General features: G+C 43.8%; 1 protein-coding gene across 3 annotated transcripts in view; it reads left to right on the top strand.

The window, feature by feature from the left end:
- MAPK12 (mitogen-activated protein kinase 12) overlaps positions 1-24,147 on the top strand; it is a 62,446-nt gene extending 38,299 nt beyond the window's left edge. For 2 of the 3 annotated variants that reach the window (XM_053256589.1, XM_053256591.1), the window contains exons 6-12: positions 286-333; positions 11,022-11,136; positions 12,286-12,357; positions 13,287-13,366; positions 19,570-19,648; positions 22,626-22,799; positions 23,953-24,147. In XM_053256589.1, the coding sequence (XP_053112564.1) occupies positions 286-333; positions 11,022-11,136; positions 12,286-12,357; positions 13,287-13,366; positions 19,570-19,648; positions 22,626-22,799; positions 23,953-24,023 (639 nt within the window). In that variant the 3' untranslated portion in view covers positions 24,024-24,147. Of the gene's footprint in view, positions 1-285; positions 334-11,021; positions 11,137-12,285; positions 12,358-13,286; positions 13,367-19,569; positions 19,649-21,092; positions 21,488-22,625; positions 22,800-23,952 lie in introns of those variants that run through there. The other variant, XM_053256590.1, reaches the window with a different exon arrangement.
- Positions 24,148-25,189: the final 1,042 nt, after the last annotated feature.

Here is a 25,189-nt window from a genome sequence, read left to right as displayed (position 1 = left end):
TTAAGGATTTGGGTACTTCATTTAATTTTGTTGTTTTTAAAGGTTGCCACTGTTGTTGCTTATGGCTCAATCGCCATCAGCAAAGGCTTATGGCCCCTTAAGTATCATTCTCCACCATGTTCAGATTTGCAGTTTCTCAGCATGCAAGTTGCCACTGTTAATTCTTGGTTCCCTTGAACAGCTTAAAATGTTAAAAAACAAAAAACAAAACCTGAAACAAATGCTTGAATTTAAAAATGACTTGTTCTGTCTGTAGAGAAACAAGTGTTAAAAATATATTTACAGGATCTAAAACCTGGAAACCTAGCAGTAAATGAAGACTGTGAATTGAAGGTAAGAGATAACAGTATTGAATGCTGAAATTGCCTTTTCTCCCTCGAAGTAGGAGGTCACGGCTCACAAAGGGTTAACTTCCACTCCTTGCTCCCAATAGACAGGAAATCTCAGGTGTTTTTCAAGTAGCTGAAGTCCGTCCCCCTTCTCCCAGCATGCTCAGGTGTGATTCCCCAGTTCCTTCCTGTCTTCGCTCCTGATCAGACATGCACCTGGGCTCCTGCCCAAATTCTAATCTGCATTCATTCTTCTACCGGTGAGCCTTTCCCCTTTCTACAACTGGGCATGGGCAGCTAGCAACCTGGGGACACCTTAACAGGTTCCCACATAAAGCATTGGGGCGGGGGCGGTCAAAAGAAGGCCCTTAAACAGTGCCGCCGCAATTTCCCTGCCCCTCAAAGAAAAGAACACCCCCCCAAGAAAGGGGGGGGACCCTAGCTGCCTTTTTCAGTCCTCAAACTTAGAGTCTCGATTGCTCCTTAGAACTCCTCTGAGCATCATTGTGAGGTGAGGGCTCCTGCCTGCTACTGCAGCTACAGCCTCACCTCCCTCCTGCACAGGACTAATTGGCTCAAGCCTAAAATTGTCCTCGGTGCTATTCTGCTGCTGCAGCCACTTAATGAAGAGGTTTTTCCCCTACCTCCCAAGTTACACTCAGGGGAAAGAGGGCTGGTTTTCTCCCTGTCCTTTCCAACAGGCAGCAGCCCCTGGAGAGGCCCCTTATCTTGATCCTTGCCTCAACCCCTGTGGCTATGCTAATCCTCTAGGTCTCAGGTTAACCTTTGACCATGACTCAGTGCTAAGCATCTAGCAATCCCCCTCCTATTAAAGAGGAGGAAGTACTGCAATTATCTTGGTTGCTTAGCTTACTATGCTAATTCTCAGGAGGCAACCAATAGGATTTACCAGATGAATTCTAAGCATGGCTAGCACTTTAATGAGGAGGAAGTATTCTCAGCTAAATAGCTGGGGAGAGGAGGCTGTCTCTTGATAGCAAAGGCGAATCTCCCCTTTGCCTAGCAGAGTTTGCCCTGGTTTGCCTTAGACAACTCTCTTCCCTCCTCTAAAGGAGAGGTAGATTACTGCCAATGGGAGGACTGCAACATGCAGCAGGTCCCAGGCTCAGCCACTGACAGCATCCCCCAGTAAATTCTGGAGAATTATTTGGCTCAATATAAGGTTGCTTCCTATTTATCCCCGCTTCTGGCCACCTTGGTTGGCCTGGCCTCTGAAACGCAGGTGAGCTGCCCAGCTGGGGTGGTGCAGACATGAATTTCTGCCAGCAAGGTGAACTTTGGGCATGACACCAACATGGGAGGACCTGAATGACCTCGACCTGGGGTTGGCGATCCTCTCCCCAAACAAGGGGAGCTGGCATTTGGGCGAAGCCTCTGGCCCCTCACCCACGCCACAGGTGACTTGGCGCATAACAGATGCTGTGAGGAGAACCCAGTTGGCATTGATCTGGGGTTGGCAACCCCCTCCCCAAGCATGGGGAGCTGGCGTTTGGGCGAAGCCTCTGGCCCCTCACCCATGCCACAAGTGACCTGGCGCATAACATATCCCACGAGGACCAGAGGCGTCTGCTCAATGAGCATCTTGACGCGCTACCGTGCTCAGCGGTCAATGAGCGGGCAACCAGGCTGCGCCTACAACGTGGACCCATGTGCCAGACGGGCCACAGAGGCTACCAGACAGGGACAACAGCATTAGGTGGTAAGTCCGGATCCTCGACAGGTGAGTGGTGCGTGCGGAGATCAATCTACTCCAGTAGCCTCTGAGCCCTCCACCAGCCACCCGGTGGAGGTGATTGTGATTTCAGCTCCCACAATGGAGCTGTTTATTCCAGCAGCCTCTGATCCCTCCACCAGCCACACTGCTCCCATAATGGAGCCCTCTAATGCTGAACTGCCTGTTCCCGTGCTGCAACCTGTGTCGGAGAAGAGCATTGTATTTATTTGGTGGTCCCCCCTCCCATCTCCTAGACGCCTGCCCTCCTGGTTAGTCCCTCTATGACTAAGCGAGATAATTTAGATACAAGTCGATTGCAATGATTCACTGCAACAGCGGGGAAGCCTGAGGATGCACGTGGCTGGTGGGTCAGCAGTGGGGAGTGGGGCTTGACTCCCTCTGGGCCCTGAGTCGTCCCACTCTGGACCACAAAGAAAGGGGAGGTCTAGGTGGTTCCTCCCTAGGACTCCCCCGACCTTGCGGGTCCCTTGACGCCGAAATTGCCGGCGGAAACTCACAGGCTATCGCTACGTCTCAGTCTAACACCACCACGGCCCTCCTGATCTCGGAGACCACAGTGGCAGTTGGGGCGAGGCCATTTTCCTTGCCACCCCACAGCTCAGTTGTGCGGCGGTGGATGGCAGGCCTGTGGCGCCCCCACTCAGGAGGATGCAGTTCTCTTAAGGCTAAGCCTACAATCTATGATGTGGCCCCTTTACATATGATTTTTAATCATATTAATTTTTCCCTTCCAGGCCTTCACGCAGGGTATCTGCACCACCCCCCTTCTGGGAAGCCAGGAGGGTTGAAGCCATTCCTGCTTCCTCCAGCCAATGGGGCTTGTTCCCTCCCTCGGGTGGTCGCTTCTGTTGACCCCTCTGTGGCCCAGTCACTGTCTACATAAGAGTGGCCACTAAGAAGGAGGTACACTTAAGGCAGCCGCCTTAGGTGGCGCAGCAGGTAAACGCTTGACTGGCAAACAGAGGGTTGCCTGTTTGAATCCCCGCCGGTGCTGTGTTGGGCAGCAGGGATGCAGGGCAGTGCTGAGGGCGTTGTCTCGTGCTGTGCAGGAGTGGGCGGTGGTAGCCCTTTCTTGGGTTCTGCCATGGACATCCACAGGGCTCCTAGGTCCCCAGAGGATCACCAGTGCAATCTTCTCTTAGGTTAAAACCTGCAGCCTGGGCCACTGTGTATAGACCGCTGGCACTAGCCCCATCCTCAAACTCCATCTAACCAGTTGGCCAATGCTATGGCCGTATGCCTGATTCGGCTCTGTACGGCATTCTTATCCTGCCTGGACTGGGCATGTGGGGGTGACAGCACTATGTACTCCCTAGCTATAGCATGGGACACTGGGCCCATGTTTACTTGGATTATATTCTCCAGTCACACGGTTGTCTGGTGGACAGGACCAAGAACCAGCTCCAGCCATCCAATGCATTACTGCACCTGGGGGCCTGGTTCATCACCAGAGCAGCAGCCATATCCCTCCCCACGGACCGGAGGGAAAAGATCTGCAGCCAGATCCGACCGCCCTTGGGTTGGTCGCGGGTGGAGATTTTGACACTGGCTCAGCTTCTGTGGTCCATGATGGCATAGAACGTCTGCCAGGAGCAAGGGGGCATGCACGCCTGGCAGTGAGCACCACTGCCATTCCAGACATTATCACAACTGCTTGTTTGGAAGGGCCTTCTGCTGCTGCAAGTGCAGAAGTTTCACCTCTGGAAGCCCTCCCCAGCGGTGACAAGAGGAAACTTCCTGAGGGAACCTAACAGGGTCACTGACACAACCTATGCCAGCCTGACCGGCTGGGGGGTACATTGTGAGGAGCTTCAGTGCAGGACCTCTGGTCCCCTCAGGAGGCCCTACAAAACATCAATTGGCTAGAACTAAGAGTCATCAGGTTGGCTCTAGCCCACTTCTCAGTCCGCTTACAGGGACGGCATGTATTGGTGAGAGCCAACTACATGACAGCCAGGGCCCGTGCGTATCCAAGGGCAGACCAAATCCATCCTGATGAAGGCGACCAATGCCCCTTTTTTCCAGTGGGCAGAAGGTCACCTAGCTTTGATCGGGGCAGCACATCCAATGTCCAGGCAGACTGGCTCAGCTGCTAGACAGTGGACCAGTCAGAGTGGGCTCTCCATTCCGAGGTGTGCATTCACATACAGCAATGCCTGGGGATCCCCAGGTGGATCCATTGCGACCCTGATTGCGATCTTTTGTGTCCCACAAACAGCAGGTGTAGTGGTTAGAGTGCTGGGCTAGGGCTAGGACCGGGGAGACTTGAGTTCGAATCCCCATTCAGCCATGATACTTGCTGGACAACTCTGGGCCAATCACTCTCTCAGCCTAACCTACTTCACAGGTTGGCTGTGAGGAGAAACTTGGGTATGTAGTGCACCACTCTGGGCTCCTTGAAGAGCCAGCGTGGTGTAGTGCTTAGAGTGCTGGACTAGGACCGAGGAGACCCAAATTCAAATCCCCATTCAGCCATGAAACGAGCTGGGTGACTCTGGGCCAGTCACTTCTCTCTCAGCCTAACCTACTTCACGGGGTTGTTGTGAGGACAAACTCAAGTATGTAGTACACCGCTCTGAGCTCCTTGGAGGAAGAGCGGGATATAAATGTAGTAGTAGTAATAATAATAATAATAATAGTGGGAGATAAAATGTTAATAATGATAATGATAGTAATAATGATGATGATGATGATAAAATTAATAAACAAGCTTCTCCACTTCTTCACGAGGTGCCGCCACCACCTCATGGAGGGCATGGACACACTCGACTCTCCTTAGCCGCAGGGTCTCCTGGATGACCTCACCTTGGTAGGTCGTCGTCCAAGGTTGATGGCACAACTCTGACAGAGAAGGGCACAGATAATCTAGGGGCCCCACTCTAAGGTGACCATGGTTCGCTGGACTGGTACCCCTCTCTGTCGCGGCCTCAATGCCTCTACTGCAATGGCCGGACCTTCTTACCCAAGGGCTGTTGCTTCAGCCAGACTGGGCATGGCTCCACTACATGCCTGGAGTTAACCGTACGTTGTTAGCGAAGAGAGGGCTATTCCAGGACGGTGCAAGACACAATATGGGCCACTAGGCGCCAAAGCACCAATAGGAATTACCAGATGACTTGGGCCGTCTTCCTCAGAAAGGCCGCCTTAGATGGGCTAGGCATAAAAAAAATTGAGATATGCTTGGCCAAAGTCCCCCAAGATCCGGCCTTCCCTTCCTACAGGCAGGCCTGGACCAGGGCCTGAGACGCATTACTCTGAAACAACAGACCTCACTCTTAGCTTCGGTCCGGAGCCTGAGGAGAGCAGGGAGTATTTAACTCCACCCCCACCTCTCTTGTTTTTTCGAGGAGCTACCAATATTGCTCTTCCACTGATTCATCACCTTTCTTCATGGAACTTCAATAAGGTCCTGAATGCCCTTTTCATCTATCCCGCTAAAGTAGCTATTCGACAAGGTCCTCTCCTAGTGATGATCACTCTGGCACACAGAGTATCGGAATCGGGGGGCACTCTCGGTTCGAAGGGAGCTCTGCGTCTTCCAGCCAGACGTGGTAGTCCTTAAGACGTCGGGTCCTTTGACCCTACCTTGTGTCAAAATAAAGAATTAAATATATTAACAAACTCAGTCTTCCAAGCCCATACATTCCCTTGTACGCTTGTACGCAGTTGGCATTCCCTGGAGGGTTGCAGGGCCTGACGCACCTACATTCAAAGGACAAAGGACCTAAGGCGGTCCGAGGCCCTCCGCGTGCCCCTCCACACAACTTCACAGGGCTCTAAGGTGCCTAAGGTGACCTTAGCTCATTAGCCGAGGGCATGCATCACCACAGCCTACCAAGCGTCGTCAACCCAGCTTCCATGGGGCATCATAGCACACTCTACCACAGGGCAGCCACCTCGGCGGCTTTCACAGCACAGGCACTGCTAGGGGAAATATGCCGGGCATCCACATGGCCCGCCATTTCTCCCTTTCTCAAGCACTACAAAATTGGGAGACGGGTGCTCCAGCAAGTGGAACAGAACTGATCCACTTCCCCCCCCATGGTAACTTATAACTGCTCTGGTAAGTCCCTTTGTGAGCCGTGACCTCCTACTTCGAGGGAGAAAGAAACATTGGACCTACCGTGAAGGGTTCTTTCTCCTCTGAGGTAGGAGGTCACGCGGCCCACCCGTGGATCAGGGACTAGTGTGGTGTCAGGCCATGCCTCTCTGTGCCAACCTTTGGGACTAATTGTTCCGATGCTAATCTTGGAACAACCTCTGTTTCTACCTTGATTAATATCTCAGGGTTTCCGTCCTCTATCCTACTCCCTTTGCGTGCTAACCTCTAGTTCCACAACACTGTGGAGTTCCGCAGTCAAATCATCAAAACTGTGGAGTTCTGCAGCCAAATCATGAAATGCGACCGTCGGAACTGGGGAACCACACCTGAGCATGCTGGGAGAAGGGACGGACTTCAGCTACTTGAAAAACACCTGAGATTTCCTGTCTATCGGGAGCAAGGAGTGGAAGTTAACCCTTTGTGAGCCGTGACCTCCTACTTCAGAGGATAAAGAACCCTTCACGGTAGGTCCAATGTTTCTTTCTCCTACACATTCTATATACATTCTCAGAATGAGTTTGAAGAACTGTAAAGAAATTGAATGGATGTAGGAGAGTTTGAGATGAAAAATAGGACAGAGTTCTTTAATTATTTTGCAGTAGTCCAGCTCAGTAATTCTGAGGTAAATCACTTCAGGCTAGTGGACACAATATGCCATTATTTCATCTCTGCTGAAATAGTGGCATATTGTGTACACAAGTCTGAAATTACTGGCTAAGGGGTACAATCCATAGCCCTCTGATTTAAAGTTTGTTGCTTGCACCATAAGCTCTTAACCACCTTCTCAAAGGCTTATATGGCTGATTACTTTCATTGATTATATTTGGACTTCACCCAAGATGCTAAAAGGTTCATTGTTTATAAGAGGACAGCAGAACTGAGCACTTGTTTACAAAGCATAAACTTTGCCAAGGGTATTTAATTGAGCTACATAAAATAAGCAATAAACAGTCGAGATAGCACTTAGGCTGCAGGATTGGGATGGTGTGATTATAGTACTATGGATCGAGGACTTTTGTTTTTATTGTATGGAAAGCAGAAAGCTACTGTGGTTAGAATTCCTCAGAGAAAACCCTGAGAGTTAAATTGTTCTTTTACCTTAATAGCATAGGTGTATAAAGCTGAAGTAATTTAGTAGGGATGTGTATGAAATTGATTTTGCATTTTGTTTCCAGCTGAAAACAAAACACAGATGGCTGAAACATTTCGTCGAAACAGCAGTCGAACTAGTTATTTCGACGAAACAAACTCAAAACCTTTTGAGTGTTTTGACCATAGGGAACAATGGGGGAAATCGAAAGATCCCCATGGGTTTTTGTTTCAAGCTCAAAACGGCCCATTTCAAGTCAAAATGTTAATTTTGCTACAGCAACAACTTCCCATTGTTGAGCTGCCAAGGCACTTCTAATATTCCAGAAAAAGGAAGAGGGAAGGGTTATATATAAAATATTTGCTTTTTACCATTGTAAGTTGTTGCAACAAAATCCTTAGAAGAGCACCAACTATGCATGTTATCTCTATCATGCACATTAAACAGTGGTAGTAATTATATTATTACAACTTCCTTTGTTCAGAAACAAAATAATAGTTTCAGTTAAAATGACATTATTTGAATCGGTGCAGAAGAGAAAGTGAGAGAGGCTGCATTATTGACTTAACTGATGTATAATTATTTGTTTTTCCCCCTGCCTTCATTATTCATTTATGCAGTTAAAATAATTTATGTTAACTGGAATTATCATTTACTGTTGCTAGAAAAAAGAGCAAGTATACAGAAGCAATGTTCACTATACCCTCCCTTTCTGATATTGAATAAATAGTACTTCATATAATGAATAGGCCCTTTCAGATTAGAGGCCTGCTCCTTGCAAAACTGCTATTCAGCATGAAGAAGGGTATCAAAACTGAGTGGACACTGGATTTCTCTGAAACAAAGCTATTGTTTCACTGAATGTGATTATTTGGGCAGTGCTGACACATGAGTGCTACTGATGATATCAGATGCAGTGAGAGGGTTTGTTAATGAGGAAAGTGAGGTAGCTGTTTCACCATGGATGAACAGAATATACAATATCACATGAATGTTTTTTAAGCATCTGTCTTGTAATCTCTTCTTACTTGACCACTGAAGTCACTTATGGAATCGAAGTGGTTGGATGCAAAGAAGGTAGAATGAACTGAACTACTCTATACTGCAGATAGATCACATTTTTGAATAGGTCAAAAAGTCCTTGCAAATTGAAAACCACACAGCTGGAAAGAGGCTAGGCTAGAATATTTCTCCCTGATGTGCTAATTTTCTGTTTGCAGGTATTTTTTCATAGAGGAAGGTATTTTTCCATAGAGGAACATTAAAAAGTGGTATGCTCTGCCTGTAGACTGAATTGATATAGTCTGTTCTGTAACCTCATTTCTACCTCATTCTGAAGCCTATGTAGAATTTGCATTCTGTCTCTGACTATATTTGCTGTAGTTACTCCAAAACAATTGTAGCATAGCTAAGTAAGGAAAGTGGGGCACAGCTGCCCCACTGTGTGCTAATTGCTTTTCAAACCTTCTCTTTCTCATTATTCATTTTCACCAGCACAATATTGCACTAGTGCTCCTCAAGAATCCATTGTACAATCACTTTGGTGCTTTTTCTGAGTGCCTGAGGAATGACACAGATGGCTTCTGCTGCCCTGACAAGCATCTAAGAGATGCTCTAGAATGCTGCATCTGGGCAGCAGATAATAGGTTCAAGTTGTTAGGCCCAGTTTCATTGTGATGTGTCCTTTGTGCCATGCATTCAATCCCTTACCCATGGTGGTGCTGGATGTTGGTAATATCTCAAAAAGTTATTAACTCTAGCATTAACCCATACCCATGGAGCACCTGCATTGTAGCAGTGTATGTCCCAGTGGCTCTGCAGCACATGGAAAGGTTTTATTTAAACACCTGTAGCTTGGGTTGAAAACAACCATACATGTAGGTTCTAATACTGTCTTTGACCAGTTGTATGAATGTTCTCGCTTTTAGGGATGTAGAATTTGCTTCAAAGGAGGTTACATCTTGTGCAGGTTGATGCATAGGTGGGTCACTAAAGTTCCTAAACTGCCAGTGAGCATCTTAAAGACCAAAGGCCAGGTTTAGCTTGAGTGCCTGAGGAATGAAACAGATGGCTTCTGCTGCCCTGACAAGCATCTAAGAGATGCACTAGAAGTCACTAAAGTTCCTAAACTGCCAGTGAGCATCTTAAAGACCAAAGGCCAGGTTTAGCTTTGCAGTTTTTGGTGCTTGTAAGGGTTGAAGCTGTTACACTATGCGTGGTTCAAAAAAATGTCCGCTATAGCCTGTAGAAGTTTAAACTTCATGCTAATTTAAATCTATTTGCCAAATGCAAACACTTATTCCCCATATCAAGTCAGAGCTTTGCAAATGCTTCACCTTTTGCACTATGTATTTCCATGTTTCAATGTGTATCTTTAGTATTGAAATGGGCAGTTTCTAGCAAAAATCTAAAATAATTTCAACCCTCCTTCCTCGGCACTTATGACTGAAACATCAGATTTTGACAATGCCCTAAAAATAGACCATGGCTGAATGGGAGATAGGAAACTAGAGCTTGTAAAATGTGTTTATGAATGTTAAAAAAAGTGAGTCATTTGACAATGCATACTTGAAAAGTACCATTCAGTTCTCAATAGAGGAATCTGTTGTGCATGATATTCATCTCTGAGAAGAGCAATGCTTCATAGGCCTATTTATCTGTGAAGAAATTGTGAATTACTGTTATTAAAGCAAGCAGACCTTATTAACCCTCTGACATTTTAGATTGAAGGATAAGATCTGTGAATTACCATCTCAGACAAGGGTTGAAGCACTGGTGATTGCATCCAGACTTTATATTCATTATATTACACAGATACCACAGAATTGTGCTGTAAATAATGTATTGTGAATGCTTCACGTGGTTTGACCACAATTTACAGATCACTGTGCAAAATAATGCTCATTATATGCACACCTTCAGACTTTATTTAACATTTTAAGTAAACCTCTAGAAGTGATAAGGAACCCACCCTGACACTTCTTTCACTGGAGAGTTCAGCTGCTCTTAAGTCTCTCCACTGTCTGATCACCCACTGGTGATGATATCAAGGTGTTTGTGAGCATGAACCTCCATTAATTTGGAACATTTGGAAGGCTTAGGGACGAGGAGGAGAGAAGTCATGTAGCAACATTCTGTAGGCAGCAGATCCTGGATGATCTAGAGCTGCTTAACAGTTGTACCCAAAATCTTACCTTCAGAAAGTGTGCAAACATTTGTTTTCTGCTTAGGTAATAGTGGATGCACATAATTCTTATCAGCCAGAGTGTGGCTATTGTATTATAAAGGGCTAAGCAAAAAAAACCCCACAATATGTACACATTGCTGCTACTTCTGTAATCCACAGTTATTTTCCTTTTTTGAGTTAGCATCATGGAGCAATAACATTATTTTATGAATAACGATGAGCTAATGTCGATGTCTGACAGATGGAAAATAAGTTGACCCTTCCTTCATTCCTATTATAAATTTGTGAAATAAAAGAGCTGTTAGCAAAGGGAACAGTATGATTTGTATGAAGAAAAGTAATTTTTAAGCTTTGATATAGCACAGTGTCTCAGTTTTATCACCAGTATTATGAGTAGAAGAGAACAGAAATCAGAAGTATAATGTGCTTGCTATTTCTGACTTGATTTCAATCACAGTGTCAAAATGTCAGTGTAAACTGTTCTGTTTGTCTTCATTTTAAATGTGTTCCTGATTAATTTGTAGGTTCTGATTGTATATTTGTTTCTTCTCTGTCAGATTCTGGATTTTGGATTAGCAAGACATACAGATAGTGAAATGACTGGCTATGTAGTTACCAGGTGGTACAGAGCGCCAGAAGTTATACTTAACTGGATGCATTATACACAAACAGGTAATTTTTATGTTTGTGCTAAGATTAGTACCTGCTTTTCACATTTTGGCTTTCTGCAGCTACTGAATTATGAATCCATAACTTGACCAATTGCAATCTAGAGAACTCATTATAACCTGATGGTTATATTTGTTCCTGGTAATCCAGCCAAGGGAGTATACATAATTCTCTGGCCTTCTGTTTTGCTTTGTAGATCAGTGTACTTTCATCCATCAGTGTATGTATCATTGCATAACTGAGCAATAAGGAAGATAATTGTCAGCTATTAACTCTTATGGGGCCCACCTCTGGCATTTCAGGTTTCTACAGAGAAACTTATTTATCCTATCCCTTCTGCCCCAGAAGGTCAAGGAAGTTTTCTATCACTCTTGCCTTTCAAAATATTGTCATATGACAATTAAGTTCCCTCTGGATCTGTATGACTTCCAGCTTGGCCTATTCATTGTCTGGTCACTCTGTACTAACTTTCTGGAAGTTGGAAATAATAAGAAAAATAAGTGTTCCCTGCCCCAAAAGGGCTCATAATCTAAAAAGAAACATAAGGTGGACTCCAGCAACAACCATAGGAGGGATGCTGTGCTGGGGCTGGATAGGCCACGTCTCCCCACCACCACACCACCACCACTAAATAAAAGAGAAATAATCACTTTAAAGAGTGCTCTTTTCAGGGACTTCTACTCACTAGCTTGTGCTTTTTGCTATTCCTTCCTCCTGTACACATCCACTCTTGCCTGTCATTTCTGTTCCTTTCTCTAAATTGCTTTGCTGGATATTGACCACTGGGAGTCTACCTGGCAACAATTGGATGAAGTAGGCTGTTGGCTCTAAAAGCTCAGGTCATGAAAAACAGTTGTCTCTTAAGTGCTACAGTACTCCACTTCTTTCTTCCCTTTTTAATCTTATCATGTTAGTCACCTAAGAACTGATGATAGAATACATAGCTCTAGTTCAGAATCCCTAGCCTACAGGATGTCACTGTTGAAGAGCTATTCCTGACACAGAAACTAAATACACATTTTAAATTTACAAAAAAGAAAATACCTTGAATTTGTGTTTATACTTTCCTTTCCAGGTTTTTTCTGTATAAAAGACAGATAAGCTGAATGTTGAGGTATTACAGCAATTTAATGTAGCATTTGTATATTTCAGTTGACATCTGGTCAGTGGGCTGTATAATGGCTGAGATGATAACAGGAAGGCCGCTCTTCAAAGGCAATGATCGTATCCTTTCATGATGGATCAAGGATTCATGATGAATCCCTGGCATTAAGTCATAGAAATATGTAAGAAATCAAGTGTCAAAGTAAGTGAGCTCATACAAAGAACTAATAACTCAAATATACCCTAACAGGTGATTTACTTGAAAACATCCAGATTTATTTATCCATATAGGGTTTTTTAGATATATGCTATCACAGGTAGAACCCATTACATAGATATATACAAATGCTGTATGAAATTTATGAGAAGGAAACCTTAATAGTTCATCACAGCAGTATTGTGGTACTCTCTGCAAAGAGAAATCTACATTTTCCTATATCTTTTGGCAGATAGGTGTGACCTTAATTTAACTGTAATGTGTTCAAGTTTTTGAAGTACCTTATACCATTATGGCAGCTGAGCATTTCAAATTTATATCTGTTCCTTTCTTCACTGTTACGGGCTTTTCTAGATGGGCAGTTCTAACACAAGTCAGCACTACATGAAGGCCAAGGAGGCCTGCCTCGTCTCGAAAGGTTGGAAAAGGTTATTAGAAATTATTTTAAAAGAGAAAAATATAACATTATCTGAAGTTTTAAAGTAGCTATTAAAACTTTACCATTTTTTAAACATTTCACATAATTTCTCAGAATATTTGGCAAAAACCAAAGTTGAAGAGGAGCCAATACTGAATGTTTGTCAAAGTAAACTCCCCATTGCTTTCTGAAACCTATTCAGAGGTTGTTCCTAACCAGCTGTGGTGGTTGTGGAAATATAAGGAATTTATTTATAGGGCTTCCAGTGACCTGGGGCATATAGGGCCCCCTTTTTACTTTTGTGTGATATGTTCTGATTTGATGATCTGTGATGACAAGAAACTAAGATTATTGCTTCTGAGTCAGCATTTTTGCATGCTTACTAAAGATTGGATTCCTGACTTTGGCAATCAGATCTGGACCAACTCACAGAAATTATGAAAGTAACTGGCACACCAACTCAAGATTTTGTGCAGAAACTACAAAGTCAAGATGTAAGTAGCTTGTATGTCCTTATTTCTAAAGAAATTCAGGCATATCTGAATGTGATATATATGCTTGTTCAGACGGACCTTACTGGATTGTACCAATTCAAATTTAAGAGATGGGAATTGCATATATGAATGTCATGTTTAAAAAATGCTCCCTGCACATAGAAAAGTGACACGTTGGAAAGAAAACTGGAGAGGTTCCTAGCTTTCTATAAAAAGAAGATTTTAAAATATTATTATATTATATTATATTATATTATATTATATTATATTATATTATATTATATTATATTATATTATATTATATACTCACTATCCTCTCTGTTGTTTGTAATTGCCATGACTCCACTTTCACAAATACTAAACAAAACAGGCCTCGGATACAATTCCAAAACAACTTGAAGAGCACCTCAACACCATAGGGGCCACAGAAATCACCTTCAGCCAATTACAAAAAGCAACTTTATGGGAACAGCCTATATTCTGCGACGATATCTATAATAACAGCAACAACATTGATAATAAAATTCAGCCATCCCATGTCCTTGGGAAGGACTCGATGTCTGGATAAAACAAACCAGACAATAACACTTGTCTGACTGTGTAAATAAATAATTATATATACTCACTATCCCCTCTGTTGTTTGTAATCGCCATGACTCCACTTTCACAAATACTAAACAAAACAGGCCTTGGATACAAAACATCTAAAACATCAAGTCAAATCAACCATCTGCTGTACATGGACGATCTGAAGTTGTGTGGAAAGTCCCAGTGAGAAATCGAATCACTGCTAAACACTGTCCGTATATTCAGTAGCGATATAGCAATGGAGTTTGGACTAGACAAGTGTGCTGCATTAATAATGAACAGAGGGAAAATAACAAAAAAAGAAGGAATAGAACTGCCCAATGGAAGCAACATCAAGAACCTGGAAGAGAAAGAACATTACAAATACTTGGGCATTCTCCAGGCTGATAACATCGCACACACTGAAGTTAAAAGAAAAATGGGAAGTGAATACATCAGGAGAGTTAGAAAAATCCTCAAGTCCAAACTCAATGGCGGGAACACCATACACGCCATAAACACCTGGGCTATACCTGTTATCAGATACACTGCAGGAATAATAGACTGGACCCAGGCAGAGCTAGAGATGCTAGATCGTAAGGCCAAGGAAATAATGACCATCAATCATACTCTGCACCCCCGCAGTGATGTCGATAGGCTATACCTCCCTCGCAGCTCAGGTGGAAGAGGAATGCTGCAAGTCCATCAAACAGTAGAGGAGCAGAAAAGAGGCCTTGCAGAATATATCAAGGACAGTGAAGAAGATGCACTTAAAATGGTCAATAACGATAAACTATTAAACACCAATGAAACAAAACAGGCCTACAAGAAAGAACAAGTCAAGAACCGAACAGAAAAATGGAAAAATAAGCCACTGCATGGTCAATATTTGCACAATGTAAGTGGAAAATCAGACATCACCAAGACCTGGCAATTGCTTAAGAATGGCAACTTGAAGAAAGAAACAGAGGGTTAAATACTGGCTGCACAAGAACAGGCACTAAGAACAAATGCAATAAGAGCAAAAGTCGAAAAATCAACCACAAACAGCAAGTGCCACCTTTGTAAAGAAGCAGATGAAACAGTGGGCCACCTAATCAGCTGTTGTCAAAAGATCGCACAGACTGACTACAAACAAAGGCATGACAAGGTAGCAGGGATGATACACTGGAACATCTGCAAAAAATACAAGCTACCTGTAGCCAAAAATTGGTGGGACCATACAATTGAAAAAGTTGAAGAAAATGAAGATGCAAAAATATTATGGGACTTTTGACTACAAACAGACAAACATCTGCCACACAATACACCAGATATCACTGTAGTTGAGAAGAAAGAAAAACAAGTCAAAATAATTGACATAGCAATACCAGGGGATAGCAGAATAGAAGAAAAAGAAATAGAAAAAATAACAAAATACTAAGATTTACAAATTGAAATTAAAAGGCTGTGGCAGAAAAAGAGCAAAGTAATCCCAGTAGTAATTGGTGCCCTAGGTGCAATTCCAAAAGACCTTGAAGAGCACCTCAACACCATAGGGGCCACAGAAATCACCACCAGCCAATTACAAAAAGCAGCTTTACTGGGAACAGCCTATATTCTGTGATGATATCTAGTGACAGCTCTTGTGAGAGTTCATGAGCAGAAGCACCTGAGTGGGCCGTAGGGATTCTATATGCAGATAGTGAGGAGGAGCCTGTGAGAGCAGAAGCACCATGGTGATTGGGCAGTGGGGATTCCATATGCAGATGGGGAGAGGAGCCTGTGATGGTTAAGAACAGTTGGAATGCAACTGTTACTGGTCGGAAGATGTTCTTGATTGTAGAGGAAAAGGGAGTGTGTGTGTGTGTGTGTGTGTGTGTGTGTGTGTGTGTGTGTGTGTATATATATATATATATATATATATATATATATATATATATATATATATACACACACACACACTCCCTTCTCCTCTACAATCAAGAACATCTTCCGACCAGTAACTATATATATATAGGCAAGGGTTTTTGAAGAGCGAGGGGACATGAGGGAGGAAAGAGCCCCTTCAAGAGAAGGAGGCTGCCATTGTGTGAATTAGATGAGGAAACAAGATGAACAATATCTGTTAACTCAGGAAGGGAGAGAGAGAGAAGAGAGAGGAAGAAAGAGGGGAAGAGCGAGTAGAGAAGAGAGAAAGAAGGGCGGGCGAGGGAAAGGCCCAAGCCTGTCATCAGCCTGAGGGGAACGAGTGGCCATGGTGGCCGCAGCATCAAGGAAGGGCCCAGTCAACCAGTGCTGCTGTTTGGGGCTACTGAGGCCATTGGCGCAGGCAGGCAGGCAAAGGACGGGCCTGGGCCTGTCAGCAGCCTGAGGGAAATGAGTGGCCATGGCAGTGGCAGCAGCAAGGGAGGGCCCGGTCAACTGCTGCTGGTGCTGCTCCTGTGGGGAGAAGCAGGAGCGGGGCTCAGGTGAGGGTGGGGAGGTTTCTGAGGATAGGGGGCTGCAGCTTGGCCAGTAGGTGCCAGCAACACTACAGTTGTGACCAAGAGGGATGAGGAGTATGGAGTCAAGGGATGGAGGAGTGTGGCTCAGATGAGGGTAGAGAGATTTCGGGGGGGGGGGCTGTGGCAGGGTTGAGGGGACCAATCAAGTACTAGCATGCAGAAGCTCTGCGCGGGTTAAGCTTCTTCTTGTTGTTGTTATTAGGGGGAGTGTTCACATATGCAATCCCGATTTGGACATGAAATAGTACAATCTCTCTTCTTCATGCAGTATTTCTGCAGTTTGCCATAATTTCAATCAAGAGACCTTTCAAACAATTTCTGTTTACCACTTTGAACCCTTTCATAGAGAATGGGCTTTATGGAGTTGAAGAGAGAGCTCAAGCAAATAACTTCAGCAGAACAATATATTATGATTGTATCTGAGAAGAAGATACTTTCAGTTTCTACAAATGCTCTTTCTACAAATGCTCTCATAGTTCAAAATGGCTATGATTTAAATCAATTGTCTCATTTACAAGTTAAAGATTATTTGTTTATCATATTTATATACTGCTTGATATATACATCTCTAGGCAGTGTACACAATCCAAATTATAGTATAAAAATGAAAACAAAACACTTTCACAGAATGAAAACAATTTAAAACAATTCACAGAGTAAAATAATTTCACAGGCTAAAAACAAACCGTTTAAAATTAATTTTAATTAAAAGTCTGTGAAAACGTGTGTCTTAAGGGTCTTTTAAAAAGCAATCAGATTGCTTTTGACAATCTTATTTTGACAGGGAGTGTATTCCAAGGCCCTAGGGCAGCCACAGAGAAGGCCTGGTCCAGCTGCCCCCAGAAGAGCCAGTGGCAACCATAACCAGACCTACCTAGGAGATCTTAATAGTCGGCAAGGTTCACGACAAAGAAAGCGGTCTCTTATGTACCCTGGACCTAAGCTCTTCATAGCTTTATAGGAAAAGAGAACCAGCACTTTGTATTTTGCTCTGAAACAGATCAGCAGCCAATGCAATTCTTTCAGAATCGGTGTTATATGGTGCCTTTGTGTTGTCAGAGACCAACCTGGCTACCACATTCTGTACCAGTTGTAGTTTCCAAGCTACATACAAAGGCAGGCCCATGTAGAGTGCATTACAATAGTCAAGCCTTGAGGTCACCTGCATATGTGCAGAAAAACCTTGGTATTCCTGGGGTTCCTTTTCCACTAGTGCCACAAATACCGAGGCATTGGGGCAATGCAAATCCAGGGGTTAGGTTCCTAAGCGGGGGAAACGGCAAAAACAAACACAAAAAGCGGTAAAGTGTCCTACTGTAGCCCTGCAGTGTCCCCAGCAGCCCTGCAGTGTCCCCCAAGAGTCAGAAATTGGTCAGAAATCATGGCTCCCCCCCCTTTCCCTTTCCTTTTTTTTGCAGAATGAGCCACAAAATGACTCATTTCCTCAAAATGGCGTCTGGAAATGACCTCCGAGGTCATTTTCGGCCACCCCCAACCTGTGAATATGTGAGTTTAGCCCCCTTTTTGCCAGATATTTTTACCGCATATACCAAGGTTTGGTGTCCATTACCCAACCACGGAAACATGAATTCACAGGTGCAGGATCCATGAATATCGAGGTTCTCCTGTACTACCATTTTAAAGGTAATTTCCCTCCAGAAATGTGAGTAGCTGACATATCGGCTGAAGCTGATAAAAAGTACTCCTGACCTCTGCCTCAACCTGAGAACCCAAGGAGAATTTTGGATCCAAGAGCACTTCTAAGCTATGTACCTGATCTTTCAGGGGGAATATAACCCCATCAAGAACAGGCAGATCTAAACTATCTCTCAGGTTTGGACTTCCCACACAGTACCTCCATCTTATTTGGATTCAACTTCAGATTGTAATCCCTAATGCAGCCCATTACTGTCTCCAGGCAGGCATTTAGGGAAATTATGCCATTTCCTGATGAAGTTGATAGGGAGAAATAGATTTGGGTGCCATCACCATATTGATAACACCCTGCACCAGATCTTCTGATGATCTCTCTCAGCAGTTTCATGTAGATGTTAAAGAGCCTTGGCGACCGTATGGAGCCTTGTGGAACTCCATACAGTTATTCTCGATTTGCAGAGCAACATTCTCCTTGTGCCTGAGCCATTTTAAAGGTCGTATACAAATCTAATAAATAAATAAATAATAGTGACATCATCTGGAATCTACCTGAGAGGTAGGAACGGAACCACTGTAGGAATCTATCTGAGAGGTAGGAATGGAACCACTGTGCCACCTAATCTCACCTCCCCCAGGCGACCCAGAAGGATACCATGGTCGATGGTACTGAAAACCACCACGAGATCCAACGGATCAGCAGAGTCATTCCCTCTGTCAGTACCTAACTGGAGAAGATCCATCAGGCTGACCAAGGCAGTCTCAACTCCCTAACCAGTTTAAAAAAGGTTTGTTTCCTCCAGGACTGTAGGAAATAATCTGTTTCCTCCAGGACTGTCCGGAGCTGAGAGGCCACCATCCTCTCAGTCACCTTGCCCAACCATGGAAGATTAGAGATGGGCCTGTAGTTGCCTAACTCTGAGGGATCCAATGTCGCCCCCCCCCTCCACAAGTATGGTCTAAATATTGTCACCTTAAGACAAGGAGGTGTCAGAGAAGCATTTATGATGTTTACCAGAACCTCTCTGACAATCTGATTGTTAGATAAATTAAGCCAAATTGGATAAGGGTCAAGAGAGCAGGTGGTAGTGATATAAAAAGTTGCAATGAAAATATTTATTATGTAAAGGCATATCATAAAAATTAGGCCTGTGCATGGTCTGAAATGTCAGATTCCAAAATGACATAATATGACCCTGGAGTGGCAATGTTGGGAGTAGCCATATCAGCCTCTCCCAATTGTTTTGTTGTACGTGTTGCATCAGAGATCTGATCTGATCTGTGTCAGACCCGACCCAACCCTTCCCTACCCCCTCCTCTCCTTTACCTGGGACCGGATAAGGGTAGGAGACAGCTGCCTCACGTCCTCTCCAGAGGGAGTACTCAAACAGCTGTCTTGCCTTCTGCAGCTTCCATGTAAAATACAAGTTTTTGTTTAATTTTGTTAATTTAATGTATTGTTTTATATTACGTTAATTTATTTGGGTTTCTTTCAAGGCAAAAAATTATATCAAAAGTCTTCCAAAGGTGCAGAAGAAAGACTTTGCTGCCATTTTGAAATCTGCCAATCCTTTAGGTAAGTTGTCACAAAACACAGAGTTGTGTTTATTACATGGCAATGTAAATGAAGTTGGGCAATTACTCTCGGCCCTCTTTTAATAACCTTTTCAAGCTTCAATCTGATTCCTGAACCTTTCACGAAAGACTGCTTTCCCCCCTCACATAAAACTTTACTGAAGTGATCCCTTTAGCTCAGGAATGATCAATTTTTATTTATTTATTAATTTATCATATTTTTATACTGCCTGATATGTAAATCTCTAGGCGGTGTACAGATACCAACATTAAAATCACAGGTTAAAATACATAAAACACAATAAAAACAATATAAAACAAATTATTAAAATTATTAAAATTCTAATTAAAAGCTTGAGAGAACAGGAAAGTCTTGAGGCCCTTCCTGAAAACAAACACAGAAGAAGATGTTCTTATTTCAGCAGGGAGCATATTCCAAAGCCTTGGGGCAGCCACAGAGAAAGCCCGGTCCCGAGTAGCCATCAGATGAGCTGGTGGCAACAGTAACAGGACCTCTCCAGAAGATCGTAAAAGGCAGGAGCGTTCATGACAAAGGAGGTGCTCCCAAGCAGTTAAGGGCTTTATAGTTAATAACCAGCACTTTGTACTTTATCTGGAAATATATCGACAGCCAGTGCAGATCAGGCCAACCAAGGCGGTCTCAACCCCATAGCCCACACGAAAGCCAGTTTGAAATGAGCCTAGATAATCTGCATCATCCAGCACTACCTGGAGCTGAGAAGCCACCACCTGTTCACAATCACCTTGCCCAACCATGGAAGGTTAAGAAACAGATCTATAATTAGCTAACTCCAAGGGATCCAGTGCAGGTTTCTTCAAAAGTTGTCTAATAATAGCCTCCTTAAGACAAGGAGGCATCCTGCCCTCTCTCAGAGAAGCACTGATCATATTTATCAGACCCTCTCTGATAATATAATTATCAGACAAGATAAGCCAAGTTGGGCAAGGGTCAAGAGAACAGGTTGTAGGGCGCACAGTCCGAAGCAGTTTGTCCACTTCCTCAGGAGTCACAAACTGAAAATGATCCAATCTAATCCCATAAGAGGAGTTGCTGGACAATTCCACAGTAGACTCAGCAATAACCGTGGAATCCAGCTCGGCCCAAATGTGAGAAATTTTATCCACAAAAAAAGTCATTAAAATGTCACAGCGAGTAACCGATGGTTCCAAGTTTAAATTCGGGGGGGGGGGGTTTACATACTAGCCCTCTCACAACCCTAGACAACTAGCTGGATGTGAGTTTGCAGAAGCAATGCAGATGGAAAAGAACTGCTTCTTTGCCTCCCGCACTGCCAGAGCATAGATCTTCAAATGTGCTCTGTTTTAGTCACGGTATGGTGTTTTGTTTTGTTTTGTTTTAAAAATCATTTCTGTGAGTGAGAGTGAGAGAGACCACTTTTTAATGTTACATCTTTCTCTTTTAGGTTTTGTAAATGTGATATCCCAGCCAAGAGCTACTGAGAGACATAGTGAAATGCTGTGTGTGTTTCATGTTTTGTTTGTTTGCTTGTTTTGTGCCTCATGTGCATTCCCGAAAAGCAAAGAACTACAGCTCTCTGCCTCATGCAGCAATCTTTTGGGAAGTACCTTTATTCCACAGCCCTCCCCTAGGGGTGTGTCCGAACCGGTCTGGAGGCCATTCTAATGGCCTCCAAACTGCCGGACCGGTTCGGACTGGGCCGGTTCGGGTCCGGGTGGGGGGGTCTCACTTTAAGGGCGGGAGGGCTTGCTTACCCCTCCCGCCTCTTTGCCCCCGTCAGAGGCCGTAATCTATGGTAAAATTGGGGCGCTGGAAACCAGCCGCCGCCGCTTCCGCCGCCCCCCCCCCCCGTGAGCAGATTAGAGAAGGAAAGGCTACTGCCGCCCTGCCGCCCCGCCACCCGCCACCCCCCCCACGAGTGCTCACCAAGTTTAAAGAAATTAGAGAGGAGCTCGCAAACAGAGCTCCTCTCTTATCGAAGCCTCCGGCCCAACTGGGGCTTTGGGCGCGCGCGCACGCGCGCTAGAGCTCTTTATCCGCTAGAGCTTTTGCCGGAGGCCCGGTCTACCCGCCGGGAAGAAGCCGGGTAGACCGGGCCTCCGGCAAAAGCTCTAGTGGATAAAGAGCTCTAGCGGCAGTAGCCTTTCCTTCTCTAATCTGCTCACGGGGGGGGGGGGCGGCGGAAGTGGCGGCGGCTGGGGCGGCTGGTTTCCAGCGCCCCAATTTTACCATAGATTACGGCCACTGGCGGGGGCAAAGAGGCGGGAGGGGTAAACAAGCCCTCCCCGCCCTAAAATGCAGGCCCCCCTTCGGTGCTGGTCCGGACTGCTCCGGACCATGCACATCCCTACCCTCCCCCACCCCTCCCTCAGGATGTTCAGGCCTCATCCTGTCTGAACACATGTTTTCTATGACTGTGAAGCCTTACTAATTTATTACAGAGCCTGATCACCTGTGCTTCTGACCGTAAGACTGTGTGGCTTCCAAAAATACACGTTGACCATCCCTGCTGTGATCAGCATTTCCCAACTAGTGTGCCACACTGGCTGGTCCTGTGAGCTGCAAAAGTGGGGAATTCTCCGCTTTTGCAGCTGACTAGCCCCATAGTGCACTTGGAAGGAATCCCCCTCTTTTTTATGCATAAAAGAGTAAGTCAGCTGCAAAGATGGGAGTTTAAACTCTGGGCATTTGCAGTTGACTTGCTCCATAATGCACCAGGTAGAAAACAAACAATAAAAATGGTAGGGCAATATACCCCATTTTTCCCCTTAATCCAAATGTGCCTCAGGGTTGGGGGTGGGGCTGGAAAACACTGCTCTTGATCATCTTCATCTAGCCAAGTATTTAAGGACAAACTTGATATTATCTTCTAAATCAGCCTACGTTTTGAAAACGAAGATCTAATTTAAACCAAGGCATTTTCATGCTGGATTCAGTGCCCATGTTTGAATGGACTTTCTCTCCTTTGTTGAGCCAGCAGTAAATCTTTTGGAGAAGATGCTGGTGTTGGATGCAGAGAAACGAGTAACAGCCGCAGAAGCTCTAGCGCATCCTTATTTTGAAGCCATTCATGATCCTGAAGAGGAAACCGAAGCAGAGAAATATGATGACACATTTGACAACATGGATTTCCCCCTAGATGAATGGAAACGTATGTTGGGTATTGTTATGCTAAAAGAAAATCTTCTGGCAAAAGGGTAACAGAGTAGCAAGCCACTTTCTACTTCAGGCAGTAATGCAAATAGCCTGTTTTAATTTAAAAAAAAATATGCTCCAGGTGAGTCTAGAAATTTTATACAACAATCATTGTCCTCCTTCCCCACACCCACTTCATAGTTCCATTGTGCACTGCTTCTCCATTCTAAAGGTTTTTTCTTCTCACTTGACCTGTGCCATCTGAACCAGATCTTGTACTGGCTCAGACCATTGATCCATCCAATCCAGTGTGTGTGTCCCAGCTGATATTAGCTCTAAACATGGGAGTTACTGAGGGCACCTTGATATTGGCTAACATACACGGCCGAATGATGTGGGCACGTTCAACACTGCTGCACTACTGCATGCATTTTTCTAAAAATCCACATGGTTGTGCTAGAGTGCTGATGCGCAGGTGCCTAAAATTGTACTGTTACATGAGACTGCAGCCATTGGACATAATGGCCATAGTGTCGCAACTACATTTGTGTTATTGTAGCATAACAGTGCTCTGCAGTGCAGAAACCACTTGCAGGATGCTTCACTGTATGTGGGCCATTATTAGAAAGATCCAGAGCTGCATCAGATATTGTTGAATTATGATCATTATCTAAACTCAGTAACCCTTGCTTATGTGCACCGACTGCTTTTAGCCATACACTTTATATTTTTAGTCACACATCCATGCTCATTATCTCTGTGGTTGCCGGTGCTTCAGCTGGCTTTTGAAACCATGCCTTAAAAGTAGCTTGATCTGGAGAGATTTCTAGGAGATGATTGTTCTCAATGCAGTGAAAAGCTTCATCTGCTGCAGATCAAGCTTCAACACTCAAGAGGGAGACTAACTGTGGGAGATTTTTCCTAGTCATCTGACAACTAGCTAGATCCAGTCTGTTCATACAATTAATACTACTACTTCTTGTTGTTATTAATAATGTAAGTGCCTATAATTAGCTATACCTAGATCAGAGGTTCTTAGAGAGCAAAACAATGTTTTTCCTTGCCAGTGGTTCATTATGATATAGTTTAAAGGAAGTTTCATGTAAAATATTTGTTTTTTTCTGACTGTAACAGCAATACTGTGTTGTTTTTGTTTTTAACATTTCCAGGCATCACGTATAAGGAAGTAATACACTTTAAGCCTCCACAAGTGCCTGAATCAAAAGAAACAGCTGTGTAACCAAAAGGACTTTTCTGTTCAGAAATTAAGCGAAGGAAGGAGAGTGTAAATTTTGAGATATATATAGATATATATATATAATTTAATTGTACAAACTTTTTATAAATAAATTGGAAGTAATCTACTTAACCTGCATTGTAAGGGATATTTGTATTTTAGAAATAGTGCCTTTTTACAAGCAACATTTCATGATTCTGTAAAAATTTCATTCTGCTCCATATTCCATATATCCCAGAACAATTATAAGCTTCCAGAAACACACACACACACACACAAATCCACAAAATCTCAAAGCTGTTTATAAATTCCCATTGTATCTACAGTTTTTGATAGCTGTGGGCTGGCACACCATGCATTTTTCATTCATATTGGAAGTCTCGATCTTCCTTGGCATGTGCCCATGTGAATACGAATATGGACTTGCTTGTCACATGTAACTAAGCAGTCCTTGCAGTAGCAGCAGCTCGAACAATTTCTATTGTGATCATAGCCGCACATACCAAGGAAGACTGAGATTGCTTGCATGAGCAAAAATGAATTATGTGAAGTGGCCTGAAGTTCCTCAACCGGTTCTTCAAACTGAGATGGCAGGAGAGGTATGTTATGTTCTCATTACTAAACAGCCTGTTCTCCAGATCGATTCAGTTTGAATCGTGTGCCTTAAGTATGCTTGATTCCCATAGAATGCAGTAGTGGTCAGTTTTATACAAATGGTTCTGTAGATAGGTTACAGATTATAGTAGGTAAGCCATAAAAACTTCATTAGAATATTTTCTGTAGTCTTCTTTTGAAATGAGAGGAAAGTGAGTTTTTCAAAATTTGAAACTATGAAATTATGTATTTGTTTACCACTGCACTTAGATATAAGGAGTTGACTTCGACCATCTACCTATCTAGACCAGTATTGACTATTTTGACTGGCAGCAGCTCTCCAAGTTGTCAGGCTGAGAGATTTCTCAGTCCTGCTACCAGAAATCCATTAACGATTTAATAATACTTGGTGATGCCAAGGATTAACTCTGGAACTTAATATGTGCAAAAACCATGAAGCTGTAGAGCTCTCCCAACACTGACTGGAAAGCTGCTTTTATCCCATTTCATTGCTTTCTTTTCTCCACTGCATCTCAATATGAAATTCACAGGATCTTTTGAGTAAAAGAAAGCTA

Source organism: Hemicordylus capensis, chromosome 5 (assembly GCF_027244095.1).
Source record: "Hemicordylus capensis ecotype Gifberg chromosome 5, rHemCap1.1.pri, whole genome shotgun sequence".
In the NCBI taxonomy this organism is placed as follows: domain Eukaryota; kingdom Metazoa; phylum Chordata; class Lepidosauria; order Squamata; family Cordylidae; genus Hemicordylus; species Hemicordylus capensis.
Note: the sequence above shows the minus strand (reverse complement) of the source record. Positions and strands in the feature narration are given on the sequence as shown.